Genomic DNA, 19,385 nt, shown 5'->3' on the forward strand with positions numbered 1-19,385 from the left:
TAATGGAATATTGTATCTCTACCTCATATCCAGTAAAGCCCAGAGCTCACTTGTGGGCAGTGAACAAGACCTTTGGTAAATTGAATGGACGCAGTCTCTGTTTCAGATCAGGTTCACATTGTCATGAGCCCTGCAGGGAGTGGCCCGGCCAAGTCAGGGTGGAGAAAGGGAGTGGTTAGCCAATGATTCTGGGAGAGATCTAGTGGGCTGGGAAGTTCCTTGCCTGGGTTAGGGGAGTCCGGGATTAGGATCCCAGAGAGGGTTTGTGTGTGTGTGTTCATTCCTGTCATCCTGTCCCATCTCCCTGCTAGTCCCAGGTGGTTCTTTTGATTTCCAAAGTAGTTTCTAGCAAAAGCTTCAAGTATCCCCTAAATAGCATCTTAAGTGCTACTGGTGCTGTGGGGCTTCTGCCAGAGCCCATCAGCAAGCAGATCTCAAGTACTGTACAGGATTGCATCCTAAGAAACATATAATGCAAGGTTAGCTATAAAAACAATAGGAAAATCCCAGCAGTGAAGAAGAGAGGATGTACGTTAGCAAACTGTTTAGGAGCATAGTAAAACAAACAAACAAAAAATACAGGTTTATTTTCGAAAAAGAACAACAAAGAAAAACACGCTTAACAGATGCGTGTTCATTGAGCAGAAATAAGAAAGACAAATTCAGAGAATTGCAGCATGACAGGGTTTATTAAGGCAAGTGTCATGAAGAATCATTTTGAATTTGAATCCTTTTTGCTTCAAACACTAAAAAGGCAAATGGAAGCAGTGGAAGGACTGAACAATAAGCTGAAAACTATGAATGATGTTTTAAAGGAAGAAAAGATGGTGGGAAGGAATACATGTGAATTACTGGCAACATACACCTGTTATATCAATGTTTGATAAAGCTTGCATTTCTTAAAAATGTTAATGTAAGTTTGGACTGTTATTTTGGTCAAAAATAGAAGAATTAATTTATGGAAAAAGAGAAAGGGGGCATGTAATAAACACCTGGCCTCGACATGGAAAGGATTGACAGATTGATAGCTCTTTCTTCTGTTAACCAGAAGGTTGGTGGTTCGAGCTCATACAGGGATAGCTGTGAGCAGGAGTCCTGCATTGCAGGGGGTTGCACTAGATGACCCTTGAGAGTGGCTGGGGAAACCCAGCCAGATGGGCGGGGTATAAATAAATTATTATTATTATTATTATTATTATTATTATTATCCCTTCAAACTCTATGCTTCTATGAAGCTTTTTTTTAAAAAAAAATTGCATAGAATGTTCACTATAAACAAGAATAAAAAACAATATTCAGGATCAAAAGAATGTTGCATTTAATTTGTAGTAAATAGTTATGGGGGGGGGGCAGATTCAACACAAACGGTAGGGACAGAATATACAAACAGGCCCATTTTTCCACATTTTTCCTAAACCTATTATTATTAGTATCATCATTATATATGGTGCTTTACAGAGCAGTATAACCAAAAGAACTTGGTACAATACAATAATTTCACTGTGGAAAGCGAGATGCATAATGAGTGGGCCAAAGGAATGAACATCTCTCAAACCTTTCAAAGTCGAGACACAGGAGTCCACAGACTACAGAGTCCAATGCCATATATTTGACATTAACCAGCATGAAGTGAAGGCTGCAACATGCTACATTCCCGTTCTGTGGTAAAAACAGTATGACATCCAAGTCTTTCCACCAGTCCCTTTTCTTGAGGCCAGAAGAAACAAATTGCACCCTGCCTCTTTCTTGTTGTGCGCGTGTGTTATTTCAGCAGGCTTTCAGTGGTCAAGAGTAGCAACAGCCTAAACACACATATCCATTCGTATGCGATGCAGGTCATGTATATTTAACACTGGTGCATGCATTCCTTACGCTGACTGATGATAATAGGAAAAGCATGCAAGTGTCACGAGTGCGTTATCGCTGTATCCTCAGTCCTCTTGCTGAAGGCCCTGTGCAGCTTAGACAGCAGCACTCTTGGCAAACCAAATGTTCCCATGGAGAGATTTCCAGTTTGTTTGTGAGTGGTTATCATTTTATTAGAGCAGCTGCTAGCCCTGCAGGTGTTGCATGTACCCTCTTCCTGTGAGAATTCCCTGAACTACTCTAGCTGATAAAATAATAATCGAGGTCCCTGCTGTTTTTTTGGAAAGACCTATTGAAATCTTAGTGCTGCTTCAAAAGCCTTTGTGTATTCGAAGACACGTCACTTCCGGGAGCAACAGGAGGAAAATAACACCATCTCAACATGTCTCTGCAACTACTAAGTTGGAATACCAACGGTCTAAACTCCCCGGAAAAGAGGAAGAAGGTTTTTCATTTATTAAAAAAGGAACAATTGGACATAATTTGCTTGCAGGAAACACATGTGATTAGGCTGCACAGAAAAGTGTTAATTAATAAAAAATTAGGCCAAGAATTTATCTCATCAGACAAGGTTAAAAAGAGAGGTGTGGCAATTTATGCAAAAGAAAGCCTATCACCAAAGCTTCTTTTTAAAGATGAACAAGGAAGAATACTGGCAATAGAAATCCAAACGCAAGGAGAGAAATTTCTGATCTTAGGAATTTATGCACCAAATGAGGGGAAATCAGAGTTTTACAAGAAATTGCATGAGACGTTGATGGACTTTATTGACTATAACAATATTATTATGATGGGAGACATGAATGGAGTGGTGTCTACGAACATGGATAAAGCACAAAGACAGACCATAACGAAAGAGGGCAGACTACCAAAAACCTTTTTTGAACTGACTGACAATATGGACTTAATTGATATTTGGAGGACCAAAAATCCCCTAGGTAGAGAAGGAACATTCTTTTCTGAAGCCAAAATGACATGGACAAGGATCGACCAAATTTGGACAACTAGAGGCCTGGCACCTAAAATAAAAAAGGTGGAAATCTGCCCAAAAACCTGCTCCGACCACAATGCGGTAAAGATGGAAATGAAACTAACACCTATCGGTTCCTTCAGATGGAGGATGAATGACACCTTACTAAGAAACCAAGATATCGTAAGGAAGGCCCAAAAGACTCTGAAAGACTATTTTGAAATTAATATGAGAACTACGGTTGAAAAAAGAACGGTTTGGGACGCAAGCAAAGCGGTCATGAGAGGGTTCTTGATTCAACAGAATGCAATAAAAAAGAGATCTCAAAATGAGAAGAAAACGAAAATTTTGGAAAAAATAAAACAAGGGGAGAAGAAGTTAAGAGTTAAACCAAACTCAAAAGAGATTCTAAGAGAGATTAAGTTATATCAGGTGCAATATATGAAATTGATTAATGAAGAAATAGAGTGGAAAATTAAACAAATGAGACAAAAGACTTTTGAGTCAGCTAATAAATGTGGGAAATTATTGGCGTGGCAACTAAAAAAAAGACAGAAGTTAAATACGATCACCAATCTTGAGATCAATGGAAAAAACATACAGAACCCGGAGGAGATTAGAAGGTGCTTTCAGAGATATTTTAAACAACTCTATACGCAAGGGCCGCAGAAAGAAACTGAGATAGACCAATTCTTAAGAACCAATGGATTACAAAAAATATCTTCAGAAAATAAATTAGTATTGAACCAGCAAATCACAGAACAAGAAATTGAAGGTGCCATTCAGAACATGCAACTGGGCAAATCTCCAGGACCGGACGGACTAACCTCCAAATACTACAGAACTTTGAAAGATCTCTTAATTCAACCATTAAAGGAGGTGTGCAATGAGATTTTGGAAGGGAAAAAGGCGCCTGAATCGTGGAAAGAAGCATACATCACATTGATACCCAAGACAGAAGCTGAAAAGACACAACTAAAGAACTACCGTCCCATCTCCCTTTTGAATGTGGATTACAAAATCTTTGCAGACATTTTAGCTAGCAGACTTAAAAAAGTATTAATGGAAGTAATACATAAGGACCAGGCAGGCTTTCTTCCAGGCAGACACTTGTCTGATAACACAAGGAATATAATTGACATTCTGGAGTTGTTGCAAAGGAATATCAACACGAAAGCTGTTTTAGTTTTTATTGATGCGGAGAAAGCCTTTGATAACATCTCTTGGAGTTTTATGAAGAAAAATTTGAAAGGGATGGGAGTGGGTCAGGGGTTCGAAAATGGTATAGGAGCAATATATTCAGAACAAAAAGCGAAATTGATTGTAAACAATGTGGTGACTGAAGATTTTAGGATAGAAAAAGGAACACGTCAGGGCTGCCCTATCTCTCCATTATTATTTATCTCGGTCCTGGAGGTGCTGCTAAACATGATAAGAGGGGACCGATTTGTAAAAGGTATTCAGGTCGGAGCCAAACAATATAAATTGAAAGCTTTTGCAGATGATTTGGTTCTAACTTTACAGGAGCCGGAATCCAGTATGAAAAGAGCTTTGGAATTGATTAAAGAATTTGGTCATGTGGCAGGATTTAGATTAAACAGGGTAAAAACTAAAGTATTAGAGAAGAATTTAACTCCAATGGAAAAGGATAGGTTTCAGAATGAAACAGGTTTAACGGTGGTTAAGAAAGTGAAATACCTAGGGATTAATATGACGGCGAAAAATTTGAATTTATTTAAAGAGAACTATGAGAAATGTTGGGCAGAAGTTAAAAAAGATTTAGAAATCTGGTCTAACCTGAAGCTTTCCTTGTTGGGTCGAATTGCAGCTATAAAAATGAATGTATTGCCTAAAATGCTATTTTTATTTCAATCCTTGCAAATTTTGGACAAGATGGATTGTTTCAAGAAGTGGCAGAGAGACATCTCTAGATTTGTCTGGCAGGGCAAGAAACCTAGAATTAAGTTTAAAATTTTAACTGATGCAAAAGAAAGAGGTGGATTTGCCCTGCCAGACCTTAAATTGTACTATGAATCAGCAGCATTCTGCTGGCTGAAAGACTGGCTGCTTCTTGAAAATACAGACATTTTGGATTTGGAAGGTTTTAATAATGTTTTTGGGTGGCATGCATATCTTTGGTACGACAAGGTTAAAGCTCATAAGGCATTCAAAAACCATATTCTCAGAAAATCTTTGTTTAATGTCTGGATAAGATATAAAGACCTGCTGGAAAGTAAAACCCCAAGGTGGTTGTCACCTATGGAAGCTAAGGCTCAGAAAAAGCTCAATATGGAGGCTAAATGGCCAAAATATTGGGAAATTTTGGAACAAGAAGGTGACAGATTGAAACTGCAGAGTTTTGAAAAATTAAAAGACAAAGTGCGAGACTGGCTTCATTACTATCAAATAAGAGAGGCCTATAATTTGGATAGAAAAAATGGCTTCCAGGTGGATAAATCGAAATTGGAAACAGAACTGTTAGAACCAAAAACTAAGATTTTGTCAAAGATGTATAACTTGCTGTTGAAATGGAACACGCAGGATGAAACGGTCAAATCAGCAATGATCAAATGGGCGCAGGATCTAGGTCATAATATTATGTTTGCTGATTGGGAGCAGTTGTGGACCACCGGTATGAAATTTACGGCATGTATTGCCTTAAAGGAGAACATTATGAAAATGATTTATAGGTGGTACATGACCCCAGTCAAGCTTGCTAAAATTTATCACCTGCCTGACAACAAATGTTGGAAATGTAAAGAAGCTGAGGGAACATTCTTTCACCTCTGGTGGACTTGCCCAAGAGTTAAGGCTTACTGGGAAATGATATATAATGAACTTAAGAAAGTATTTAAAAGTACCTTCCCTAAGAAACCAGAGGCCTTTCTCTTGGGCATAGTTGGCCAATGGGTGTCAAAGAAAGATAGAACATTCTTTATGTATGCAACAACAGCAGCAAGAATACTTTTAGCTAAATATTGGAAGACACAGGATCTACCCACCGTGGAGGAATGGCAGACGCAAGTGATAGACTACATGGAGATGGCTGAAATGACTGGCAGAATCCGTGACCAGGGAGAAGAATCGATGGAACAGGACTGGAAAAAGTTTAAGGACTATCTACAAAAACACTGTAAAATCTTTGAGTGTCAATAGGATGTGGGAAGTAAAAGTAACAGGGTTTGTGTGACTTTGGTCAAAGGTGTGTGAAAAGAAGAATCTAAGAAAAAAAGGATAAGGGGTTATGAACAGAACAATATTATGTCATATTTTATAAGATGAGGTACGGATTAAAAAAAATGGAAAATGGGGACATAATAATTAGAATATAACATTAAGTATGGTTGAAACAAGGTTTTGAATTTGCTGAATCTGATTGGAGTAAAGTGGAACACAAAAAAGGGGGATGTGAGGAGGTCAAGACAGAGGGGCATGGAACTTTATAAATCTAAGAAAGAGTGTTTTTCTTTTTTCTGTTTTTCTATTTTTCTTTTTTTTCTTTTTTTCTGTCATATATTTTTGTTTTTCTTGAGCTTTATGTATGGAAATGATACATTTTGAAATGATGAATTCTTTGTTTTGTAAAATCTTAATAAATATGTATTCAAAAGCCTTTGTGTATTCGTCTCTTGATTTCTCCCAACATATGTAACCGGGATGAAACAAGAGTTCACTAAGAGTGTTTTTGCTTGTAAGCTGTTTTGATACCCTGCAGTGGCAGGTTTTGTGCTGACTCCTCCCTGCCAGCACACCTGGAAGTGTGCTAATGATGCCTTGTGGATGTGTGCCTGGCAACAGGGAAAAATCACTCTGTTCACGGCAGCCCCTTTCTACTTTGCCCCCCCCCCTTATTTGTGGTCACTTTATTCCATAGAGCCTTTTGCGGCCATGATTTCCAGCTATGCTGGAGATAAAGCTGAAAAGGCTAAGGGAGAACAGCTATTTGACGCTTTAAGGGTTGGCATGTTGGAAAGATTAAATATATATCTTGCAATAACAATTTTCCAGGGGAGACACACTGGTACCGTCTTCTCGAATGGGGTTCAACAGCAGCACAAGGTTTCTTCTAGTCGAAATCAGGCTCTTTGAGGGGGGTGTTGCCATCCCCCTTCCCCAGTTAGCAACCCAGAGGGAAAGGAGGATTTGTGGAATATGAGATTTGGCAACATGCCATTGTGCACGCCTCGGGCAACTCCCTCGCCCTTCTCAAACTGGCATCTTCTACAAAGCATGCCACCCTGGGCTGCTTTGGGAAGAAACGCGGGGTACACATTTAATAAAATAAATAAATAAAACTTGTTTCTGACCTGTACTGGATCATTTGAAAAGGCCCACATTAACTTGGGGAAGGGCTGTAGCTCAGTGGTAGAGCATCTTCTCTGCGTACAGTAGGTCGCAGGTTCGATCCCTGGTATCTCCAGGTAGTGATGGAGAGCCACTGTCAGTGCCAACAGTTCTGAGCTAGATGGACCAGAGGAATGACTCAGGATAAGGCCACTTCCTCTAGTTCCTAACTTACAGCAGTTACACAGGCAGCTCCACTATTTTTTTATAGCAGAAAGGAAACTCACATAGGGATGGGGGGTGGGGTGTTATATCTGCATTGTTTTAAACAATTACTGACACCTACCTCTACCCATTCAGACACCTTTCGGATACTGTATTTTGCAACCTAAAAGACCTGGCTTGCAGGACTTGCTGTAGCCAGACAAATCTGAATGATGGAGATGCCACAGGACTAAAACGAGTGCCTGTGATTTTAGGTAACTGTGCTCTTGCCTGCTACTCCTCCTCCTCCTCCTCCTCCTGATGCTGCTGCTGCTGCTGCTGCTCAGAGCACGAATCCCACCCACCTCTCTGTGCTTGGCAGCGTTGCCGACCCCTCAGCGGCTCTGGAGCAGGACCCTCAAGCAGACAGAGTAAGTTGCCAGGTGCCCCACTGCTTTTACATTTGAACTCTCCATTTCATGCCCCCATTAAAAGAAACCAGGACCCAACAAAACCAATAGAAATTTGAGCGTCGGCTTTTGTTGTGTTCATTCAGAAGCCACCTGGAGCCAGGTGTAAAATAGCAGGGGGAAGAGGGTTAGCTCAGAGGTAAAATGATGGCTGCAAGGGCAGCACCAGTTACACACTGCATCGCATCAGCAGTGAAACATATATTAGGATAACCCACATCACCCTACCTTAATATTACTATCTGCCTCAATGGCTCTGCTCTCTTACCTACTACTGGTGGAGATTAGATTAGCAGGGATTAGAACGTGGCTTCCTCTGTGGTGGCTCCAGCTTTGCAAAATCCCTTTCCCAGTGCCCTGTAAGTCCCCTTTTTATCAGCTTTTGGATATGACTTGAAAACTGTTTTATTTCACAAGGTCTTTGTGGTTTGGTTTTAATTTGACTCTCCTTTTAAAAAAACTGTCTGCTGCATCTTTTGTGTGCGGTATTATTGTTTTATTTCTTTCCTTTTTTGTAGTTAGCCCCCTCGGGGGAACTTGTTCGTAAAGGTGGATATACTTTAAAAACAATCAAACGTGTAATTCATAGGACTAGATAAAATAAGCTGCATATACAGTAAAAAATCTACCTCTGAGTGGCTACAGATCAGGGAACTTAGCAGAAACTCTAAAACTGCTCAGCAGAGTTACACTAAGATCAGGTCAAAAGCAACCAAGTAATATTAATATTTTACAATTAAATAATAATGAGGCTAAGAGATAACTGATTCATTCATGGCAAGTCATGGTAGATTATTATTATTTTTTAAAAAAAACACACAACTGATAATTTAACCAGAAACTCTCACCCGGTAAATTATGCTCAACTGTCTTTTGAACATTTACCTGTGTCAGTACAGAAAGGATTGACAGTGGTGGGCAAGCTGGATTATAGATTGGCTATCTGCCATTGAAGAATTCCTATAAGCATTCTCAGAACATGGTTTGGAAAATGCTGATGTGCATTCTATACTTTTGCAGTCATGCCACACCCTCAGGGAGTTCTGTTATTTAGTGCAAAATTCAGCATTCCAATAAGCTGTTATAAAAAGCAATAAGAGCAAACCCCTCCAGGTTTCTAGTCCTTATTGTTTTTTTAAAAAATGTATTTTTTATTAAAGATTTTCTTGATTTACAAAAGTCTAGTCCTTATTGTTGACTGTGAAGATAAGCTTAAATAGACATCTGGCAATGCCTTGTGGAATCTCAGAAGCCAGCATTCCTGCAGCTAGTCTGTGGGGACTTCATTCATCTGCGTTCCACTTTATTCTCCAGCTAGGCCTAGAAGAAGTATAGTAAACCAGCATAGGCAGATTTTTATTTGCACCATGTATTCGGATTGAAGAATTTAGCATAATTTATTCAGCTCACAAATTTATTTGTTTGTTTATTTGAAAAAGCAGCATTTTGGCTACCTTGACCCAGAATTTGGGTTCATTTTATTTAAATGCCAAATATACATAGCTCTAAGCATGCCTAGCACTGAGGTTTCACTTCTAACTTATTGAAAGACTGTAATGCTTTGTGATGTGTGTGTGTGTGTGTGTAGCCTGTTCCTTAAGCTCTCTTACAGCAATTCCCTTCCCCCCTCCACACACACCTATTATACTGATTTCTGCCTCATCTGCAGTGCACTATGGGCATTTAACTCTTCTCTTCATAGAAAATAAAATATAACACTCTTTAAAATTAGAGCACCCATTGCCCTTAAGCAGTTAGGAGGTTGCTTTTTGTTACAAAGGTTTTAGATTTTAATTAGCTAGTCTCTTAACCGAACCCTGTGTTTGAGTGCATTGGTGTTGTTTTCTCTTGCTTTCATGGAGTGAGAAAATTATAGCCAGGTTCATTTTGAGGGCATATTTTAATGTCAAACTAATTAAAGCAGAAAATGGAGACCCTGGGTGGCTTCACTTGGAGATGGAATAAGGAAAGGGGTAAACTGAGTTGCAAAAAGCCTTTCTGGGGAGCCAAAGGTTTTTCTGATTTAATGCCGCCTTCTTGCCAGTCTCCATCATTATTAGTGCGCTGAATACTTTTTGCAAGGCTTAATAAGACATTGGTCTCGTGAAAGCAGGTTCTTGATATTCTCTCACTTTACAGCAAATAGACCTGAGATGGTGGCTTGGCTCAAGATGCCTACTGTGTACATGGTTGCAAAAGCATTTGAAGCCAGCTGTTCTAGAATCAAGTTCACCAGACCCTTAATAGTTCTGAGATATATTTTCACACACTTAGTAAAGTTCCCCACCTGGCAATTGTCTCCTATGCCTGAACAATGTGGAGAGTGAACTACATGAGATTTGAGCCCACCTGTAGTCAGAAATGTGGCAGTGTCCAATGGCAGCAGGGCAGCTTAGGGAGCAAATGGAAGCCTGTGTGATCCACCCTGCGCTATCCTCCAACACTTCTCTTCTTCCCCTAGTGTCCACTCCCCAAGGGAGCTGCCTCTATCGGCCTGATGGTAGAGCCGGCCCAGCGTGCATCCATTTCAACATTCAACGTGGCAGTAGAGGATTTAGCTGCCATGCTGCCTGCCACCCATCTCTCATACCACCCAGTTGTCCTACTTGCTCTAGGCAAAAATTGAAGCCATGCTTAGGTATACCTCATCTTCTCCAATCTTGAGTCATCGCCAAATAACTTCTACTGAGAACAGACCTATTTAAATGAATGAACCTAAGTTAGCTTGTTTATTTATTTATTTCATAAATTTAGCACACCGCTTGATTGTAAAAACAAACAAAACAAAACAAAACCCAAAGCAGTTTGACTTCACTGGGTCTATTCTGAGCAGGGCTATCAAGGGGTACAACCCGAGATGCCACTGGTATTAGCTGAGATATGATCATTATTATTTTCTGGTTTGCTGTTCTGGATCACAGCACATTTTTGCTGATTTCCCCTCCCTAGGTATCAATACCAGTACACAGCCAAGTTTTGCCTCCTATGGAGGCCGTGGATGAGTCTGGTCCTCTAGAACCTTTGCACAACCCAATAAGTGATACAGAAGCGAAAGAGGAAAATGATGAGGATGATGAGGATGACGATGACGACGAGGATGAGGAAGATGAGGAAGAAGAGGGAGAAGATACCGACATGGATGAATGGGATCCAGATCCACCTCATCCCTTTGACCCAAATGACCTGTGTAAGCATTCAAGGGTGTCTTGTTTTTGCTATGCCTCTTCTCCCTTTCATTGGCTTACCACTGCAATATGGGAATGAACCCAAAGCCATTTCATTTGAATTGCACTCCAGGAATTGGTACTTGGAAGCAAGGGGAGTGTTGAAACTAGCACCGCTGAGCCAGAGAAGTAGGGTCACTCTTGTTGGATTTACTTTGTTTTTAGTTGAACCCTGAAATCTTATCAACCAGTGCCGGGCACCAAAGACAAACATTTGGAATTAGAGAATATGGGAAGGGCCATAGCTCCATGGCAGGGCATCTGCAGAAGTCCCAGGTTCATTTTCTGACATCTTCAGGTAGGACTGGACACAGATCCATGTCAGAGACCTTCCGAGAAACACTGCCAATCAGTGCAGACAACTGCCAATCAGTGCAGACTGAGCTTGGTGGACTAATGATCTGATTTGGCGTGAGACATCTAATGTTCCCATGGCAAGTTGTTTCTGAGCACCTTCTGACTCTAGAAATAGATTTTCGGTACTGGAACCGAGCTCACAGTCCAGTCAACTTACTCCTGGTTAGCTTTCTGCATTTTAGCAGCCCAATAAAGATGGGGATGGTTGTTTAGTTGCTACTGTTGTTAAACTATTGGGAGTCAAGAAAACCTTGGCAATCTACTACAAATTACCCAGAGATCTACAAATAGATCCTGTCTACTTAGTCAGCTGCTCGCAGTGGCCTAAGTCAGGATCTAGTGCAATGCTACTAGTGCTGGCACAAGTTGCCTCCTCAGTACCAGTGGGTGGGTGAGCCAAGAACCATTTATTCATCTGAATTGTGCAGGGGGGTTGTGGAGGGCAGAGGGGAGTGGAAGGCAGTGGAACAAGCCAAGTGGACTGGGGTACTTTCCTCTGAGCTTTTCTACAACCTTTCCCTGTTGGAATCTTTAGGGCAAAGCTCTCTGCATTAAAAGTCAACAGCCAAGTGCTGCTGCTTCTCAGGAGAGGAGGAGAATCTTTCCTCCACTATCCCATAGATCCAGCTGATCTGGACATGGAATGATTCCAACTAAGCCCATGAGGTTGAGGATTTGTGCAGTAGGGACAACCCTTTCAAACAATAGGTGTCCTTTAGCTACTCTGAATGTGGAGGCCTTCGTTGCTAGAATTTGGTTGAGAGTTTCCAGGTTCTGTGCCTCTGGCTTCTAGTATATAAATTAAGGTTACCAGACGTCCCCGTTTCCCATTGACAGTCCCCAGATTTACAAATCAGTCCCCATACAGAACCCATTGAGGCTGAGAAGTGTCTCTGGATTCATTGAAAAAAATCTGGTAACCTTAATATAAATGGGATGTGGGACTGTGTCATGTATTCCTGTCCTTTCCAATTATGTCTTTCAGGGTGTGAAGAGTGTAATAATGCACACCCCTCAGTTTGCCCAAAGCATGGACCCTTGCACCCGATCCCAAACCGGCCTGTACTGACCAGAGCAAGAGCCAGCCTTCCTTTAGTGCTTCACATAGACCGATTCCTGGGAGGAGTGTTTTCCAAGCGGCGCATTCCCAAGCGCACACAGTTTGGCCCTGTGGAAGGACCCCTGGTCAGGCAGTCAGAGCTTAAAGACTGCTATATCCATCTAAAGGTAAAGAGGCACCATGCATTTGCTGTGCGACCTACACGTTTCGAGACACGCATTTTGTGCAGTATAGTAATTTCCCTGGAAGGAACTCCAGGGACTCACAAGATATGGGATCAACGTGACTATGTGATCATACACATCCAGTACGCAGTGCAAATAGAGGAGAGGCAAGACATTTCATGTAGTGCCAGAAGCATCTTGGCGTTCAGTATGCAGGAATCCCACTTCCTTATGGAGAACTAGCTCATAACGATCAGGAGCAACAATAAGTCTTGTGCTTAATAAAAGACTGATTGTTGTGGCATGAGCTTTAGAAGACAAGAGCCTACTTCATGAGATACACAAAGTGAAAACAATGGGCATAAATTTCTGTCTATATGTAGATGCATGGGTCACTGACTCACAGAGGTATTGAAATCACTCTGGTACTTGGAAGTGAGAGTTCTACAGCCTCTTTGGGTTTCAATTTTCAGGAGGGGGAGGACTCGCAGTGACAGCAGGAAGCATAGATTTCTGCAGACAGAATTCAAGTTTCATTTAACAGCAAATGTTAGTGATGGGACTAAACTTCAAATCAAGGGGCTTCAAATTCCAGCTGTTCAAAAACACCTTGCAAAGCTTATGTCAGGTCAGGATGAGCTCCTTCCAGAATTAGGGGCCACCTCAACTCTCATTCATTTTTGCCTCCTCACCACAGCTGACCCCATCCATGACTTAAATTTGGGGAGGACTGGTCAAGCAGCCTCCATCAGGCCTTCCATGGTTATCCCTTGGGTCATGGCACCATTGAAAGTGTTTGTGTGTTGTGTGTGTGTAAATACACATACATATTAGTATTATTTATTTGTATGTGCTAACTTGCCAAAATTGTGTATTTGTGTGTGGATAGATGGATAGATAGATGGATGGATAGATGGATAGATAGATAGACAGACAGACAGACAGATACACACACATATATGCATGTGTGCTCACACAAGCAGAGGCCCAGTGCACTTAAAAAATGACTGTTTTGCAAGATGACTTCAAAAAGGTGAAAGCATAGATTGCATTCTTGAATCAATCAGCTGAAATAAATGACTTGAGATAAAGTAATCTATGCTAAGCCCACAGATGTAAATGGGTTCAGGTATACTCAGTCCTGCAGGTTAACACAACTTCACCTGTGAGATAATAACTCTTTGTAATGACTTCACCAACCTAGACTATGATGCAAGCTAACAAAAGCTGCTGACAAATCTGCCAGTCTTCAGCAGCTTCATGCTCTGTCTGCCCCGTAAACCTTTTTTCTTCTTCTAATTACCTGGATTCATGATGCAAACTATTTCTTCCATTGTGGACACATCAGCCACATCTCACCGACATCCTCTGTTTGTGTGTGTACGTTTATAGATAATATATTTTATCTTGCCTTAGGTGTCCCTTGACAAAGGTGACAGAAAAGACCGGGGTCTGCAGGAAGATCTCTGGTTTGAACTGTCTAGCGAGGCTCTTTGCAACTGGATGATGTTTGTGCGGCCAGCCCAGAATCACCTGGAGCAGAATCTGGTCGCCTACCAGTATGGCCACCATATTTATTACACAACGATTAAGAACGTGGAACCCAAACAGGAACTCAAGGTATGGGGCAACCTGCATGATATAGCTTCTTTTTGCTGAGTCAAACGGCACAGCTTCGCAACCTGCTAGAAGGGTTCCCTACTGCTCAGCAAAGAGATAAAGCCTTAGGGCTTGATTCATTCATTCATAATTCCCATGGTTCTTGTTCTGAGATGTCTACCCTATCTGTACAACCATGGCATTCCAGGGTGTATGGGTGACATGTTTTGTTGTCTGTATTGAATCACTATAGGATAATGAACCTACCAGAAATAACAGCCCATTTGATCACTTATGCTGGAAATGTGGGTCAAGAATTCTTGATCTTGCTTGGGTCTGTTGACTGTTGGTTCACTCCAACCACTGATTCACCTTGAATGTGTAAGCAAATTGGAGGTTGAGATGAGCCTGATATCATGCACTCCTGTATGCACTGAAGCATCTTGGTTTACTTTTAATTCTCTCTCCCTTTCCCCCTTTGTGGCACTTTCCCCTGCCTGCCCATGAATGGGATTGGCTTTTCTCAACTAATGAGGCACCATTTACTTCAATCAGTGTACCTCCAGTTTGGCCTGTGCGTGTGATAATCTGACTTTTCTGCTTGTGATTCCAATCACCACAAAGTTATTTTTATCCCATGCTTAAAACAAATCAAGTGGAACTTGGAACAGTTGGGAGAATAGCTTTTTATATTAAGCTTACAGCTTGAGATCTGGAGGGCAGTCAAAAGATGAGTGCCGCCATCTGGGCTTTTCCTGTTTCTTTCCTTCTCCACTTCCTTTTCTGCCTTGTGCCTTAATCCTGCAAGTCCTTGAAATGTGCAAGATCTTGACAGGACCGAGAAGGAATCTGTAGTGTGTGATCCAGCATCGGATCTTGACTTGCCCACTCCTTCCCTCTGTCCACAGAATACGAGCCAACCCCTAGAGGCTGAGGTCCCTTTGCCACCAAATGAAATATTTGAGGGCCCTGTACCCCCCCTGCAAAAGTTAATGGGAATTGCCATTCAAATATTGTGCATGTGTCATGTCATGTGACATATTATGTGGGGCAGGGTTTACCTGCCTCCCCCCCCCCCCAATATTTTATTCAGGTTGGCACCCCTGGTCCACAGGATGGTGGAGATGATGCTGTGGACTACACACACACACACACACACACACACCCCTCATTTGAATTGTCCTTCTGGACGTGTTCTGGACATGCCTTTATCTTGTTTTGAACCATATAATGCATTACACAAGCGCAGCCGCTAGAATTACAGTTAGTACTGTTTTATTGTTTCCAACTGTTTTTAATGGTTTTACTGGAGAACACATGAAAGATGTAATCCAAGACACAAAAGAGAGTCATGTATTCTTCCCCCTTCCTCTCCACAGTATAACTTACGGCATTTTGGAAAGTGCTTGCCCCTCCTGCCGTACTTTCACTGTTGTGACAATCAGTGAAGAAGGATTTGTGGTTGAGTCGAACCACTCAGCCTCACTGTCTGTGCAATAAGATGAAATAAATTGCTATAGTAACAGCCTCTTCAGAATATTCATGGCTCAGCACACTTAAAAGGCCTCTTGACACTTGTACAAAAAAATAAATAAATCACTTTTGGAGCTACTAAAGACATGTGTACTTGAATTTATCTCTTTCTCTTTCATGTCAGTGTCACCCATGTATAAAATGAATAATAAAATGCTAGCTGATTCAAGTGAGAGCCAGTGTGGTGTAGTGGGTAGACTTTGTTTGCTACTAGAACTCCCCAAGATCCACTCACTGGAGCCTAGTGCAAACAGCATATTTGGAATTATATAATCTTGAGCCTGTGGATTTTCTTTGAGTACCAGAATTGAACTCGCAGTCCTTCTACACAAAAATATTACTCTTGCTTACCCTCATCCCAGCTTTTCATTTTATTTCAGCTGTATAATTTGGGCAGCAGGGGTGGGTGGAATCATTTTGTTGTTGTCATTGTTAAACAATCGGGAGTCTGAAATCTTTGCAGATCTACCAGTAGATCCTATTCCACCGTCTGCCCAGATGTGTTGTAGTGAATTGAGGTGGGACACGGGTGGTACTGTGGTCTCTTGGGCTTGTTGATCGGAAGGTTGGCGGTTCGAATCCCCGCAAAGGGTGAGCTCCCATTGCTCTGTCCCACCTCCTGCCAACCTAGCAGTTCGAAAGCATGCCAGCACAAGTAGATAAATAGGTACCGCTGTGGCGGGAAGGTAAACGGCATTTCCGTGCCTTCTGGCACTCATCACAGTATTTCATGTGCCAGAAGCGGTTTAGTCATGCTGGCCACAGGACCCGGAAAGCTGTCTGCAGACAGACACCGGCTCCCTCGGCCTGTAAAGCGAGATGAGTGCCACACCCCATAATCACCTTTGACTGGACTTAACTGTCCAGGGGTCCTTTACCTTAGTGAACTGAGTGTCAGACTTGGACCAGGATGACAAGGCTTGGAGTCACTGCTCACCCAAGAAGCTTTCTTAGCAATGCTGAGAGGCCACTATCTCTCAGACAAGATGGCCTCTGTGTATGCTGCCCTCAGTTCCTTGGTGGAAGGGCAGGATATAGCTGCAATAGACAAGCAGTTAATTTTTTAGATTCTCCAGTGAAAATTCTAATTAATCCCATGTGAATTTGCTGCAGGTGTGGTATGCTGCTTCATATGCTGAATTTGTCAATCAGAAAATCCATGATGTATCCGAAGAGGAAAGGAAAGGTATTTATCTCCTTTACTTTTCCAGTTGATTGTTTAAATCATAGGGTATATTGCAGCACTGAATTAGCACTAGCAGGTGGAATTCTGCATGCCTAGCTCCAGATAGACTCAAATAATAATTGGATCTAGGTTAAGGCTGCATTGCCAAATTTTGTTTGTTGTTAAATATGCTTCTACATAATTAGTGGTACACATTAAAAGAGGCTGCCTTTTATTGATGCACATGGTAATAGCTGCTGTTGGCAAACACGGCCTGCAATTGAAGTAACCCACAAAATCCCCCTTTTCGTTCGCATCACTGTGATGGATGGTGCACAGACACTATCAGATCGAGTCCTTATGCAAAAAAGGAGCTTGAAAACAAATGTAAGTTCTAGTTGCTTCATGGAAAGATTGATGAAAACGAAACCTCAGAAATCTAGTCTGATCGACAGACTGAGCTCTTCACTGTCTGTGATTCACTATGGTGCAGAATTTGCACTTACTTTAAAACAAAAATTCAAGCATCTAGTTCTCATGATTGAGATAGGTTTGAAAATGTGCTGATCCTGGGTTCAATCTATGCAGTTCATGTATATTTTAAGCAATATGTGCAGTAACCATATTCAATTGGCTGCTATTATTTTCCAAAGCTCCAATAGACAGGAGCAAAGACCCTCCTTGATTTCCTAACTTTCCTTCTTTCATTCCAGGCATGTCCTCCCATCCATTCCCATTCCTACTGTCCTTGGTAGTCTTATACATTTAATTCCTGTCCTCTCCTGGCCAAAAATCCCATGTTACGCAAAAAACAACAACCCCCAAACCACCATTGAATTCAGAGTAAAATATTCAAACTGAGTGAGTTTATGCAAAATAAATGTTGTAGGAGTGAATAATTTATTTGGAGTGCAGAATTTAAGTTACAGCAACAGCCAGAAAGGCTTTTTCCAGTAGGTAAACTACAGAACAGCTGAGCACTTCTGTAAGGTGTAAGAACAAGAGGGAATGTAGATGTAGTATTCCCTGTCTTCTTATAATCTTCTCTGTCCTTCTGTGTGCCTAACCCATGTTTAGACGGGAATAAAAGACAGACTATGAGCAAAAGGTGTGTAGAGCATATTCCTTAGTCATTCTGATCTCTGTGGCCCCCTGAAAGTACAGAGGATGGAGGGGGGAGTCTTTGGTAGAAATCTGTAAAGCTTGGTGGCGTCTGAAGTTTTCCTTATCGATTGGTCTAACTTGAAAATGCAGTTCTCCGAGAGCAAGAAAAAAACTGGCCATGTTATGAGTGCAACCGACGGTTCATGAGCTCAGAGCAGCTCCAGCAGCACCTGAACTCCCATGATGAAAAGCTGGATTTCTTCAGCAGGTATTTATAAGTGTGCAGAAGCTCAGCTTTTCAAAGCTGAGTTGTTCCCTGCAGGTTCTTGTTTGAAAGCACAGAGAGAGAGAGAGAGAGAGAGAGAGAGAGAGAGAGAGAGAGAGAGTTTGATTTCCTAAGAAGAATGTACAGAGACTATTTTCTCCTGAGGGTTGTGTGCCACAATCTCCTGAGCTCAAAGGTGAGAGCCCCTTTCTCCAGTAATGGGCTGGATTGCTCTTGTGCCACGTAGAAGCGAGTGGGGCACATTTATGTATTGCAGAAGTTCAAAAGGTCAGGACCCCAACCAGTTAACTAAACGGCAGAATGGCCTTTAATGTCCACATGGAGTGTGTGCCCTCCTTGACTGCAGGAGTGCTATTGTATTTGTTTCCTTCTTTCAGGCCTCTCCCCTTTGCCCAAGGTCCATTTGGGACTGGGAGGCTAGTAGGTTGCCGCTCACCTCTGGAATCTCCCATGCTGCATAGCGGGAGATAGAGGATGTGCTCAGGGATCATTCTAGGGTTTCATAAGTCGACCCATGTCCCAAACGATCGAAACCCAGAAGTGAGTGTTCCGGCTTTCGAACGTTCTTTTGGAAGCCGAATGTTCAACGGGGCTTCCACGACTTCTTATTGGCTGCAGGAAGCTCCACTTTGGTTTTCGAACATTTTGGAAGTCGAATAGACTTCCAGAACGGATTCCGTTCGACTTTTGAGGTACGACTGTATAGCCTCCAGTTGCCTCCAGTGCTGGTCATATTCAGAGTAGCCCCCTTGAAATAAATGAACATGGCTAAGTTAGGCACATTCATTCCAGTGGGACTACTCTGAGTAAAGCCAAATTGGATACAACCCTTTGATGGAATGGAAGAATGGGGCAATTTCAGGAGATATTTGGGGCCACATTAAATGAGGATGTGACCCTGGGGCTGCAGGTTGCTCACCCATGATCTAAACTGACATGTTCATGTTTACAACAGTGATCTGGACTATGTTCCAGGGCATGTCCCTGGATACCAGATGCTGAGGGCAAACAAGAAGGGAGGGTTATTGCCTTTGTGGCCTGCTACCTGGAAGCCTCTGGCTGTTCATTTCTGGAAGCCTCATTGTACAGCCTGTTCCCA

At 41.8% G+C, this 19,385-nt stretch overlaps 1 protein-coding gene across 8 annotated transcripts in view; it reads left to right on the plus strand.

Annotated features, from left to right (window-relative positions):
• PRDM10 (PR/SET domain 10) overlaps window positions 1–19,385 on the plus strand; it is an 80,474-nt gene that overhangs the window by 29,792 nt on the left and 31,297 nt on the right. For 5 of the 8 annotated variants that reach the window (XM_083588366.1, XM_083588364.1, XM_083588365.1 and 2 more), the window contains 6 exons: window positions 7,600–7,755; window positions 10,744–10,981; window positions 12,361–12,602; window positions 14,016–14,219; window positions 16,845–16,917; window positions 18,151–18,268. In XM_083588366.1, coding sequence (XP_083444492.1) covers window positions 7,600–7,755; window positions 10,744–10,981; window positions 12,361–12,602; window positions 14,016–14,219; window positions 16,845–16,917; window positions 18,151–18,268 — 1,031 coding nt within the window. The remainder of the gene's footprint in view (window positions 1–7,599; window positions 7,756–10,743; window positions 10,982–12,360; window positions 12,603–14,015; window positions 14,220–16,844; window positions 16,918–18,150; window positions 18,269–19,385) is intronic. The other 3 variants (XM_083588367.1, XM_083588368.1, XM_083588369.1) reach the window with 1 other exon arrangement.

The sequence above is a fragment of the Podarcis filfolensis genome (genome assembly GCF_964270895.1).
Source record: "Podarcis filfolensis genome assembly, chromosome: 15".
In the NCBI taxonomy this organism is placed as follows: domain Eukaryota; kingdom Metazoa; phylum Chordata; class Lepidosauria; order Squamata; family Lacertidae; genus Podarcis; species Podarcis filfolensis.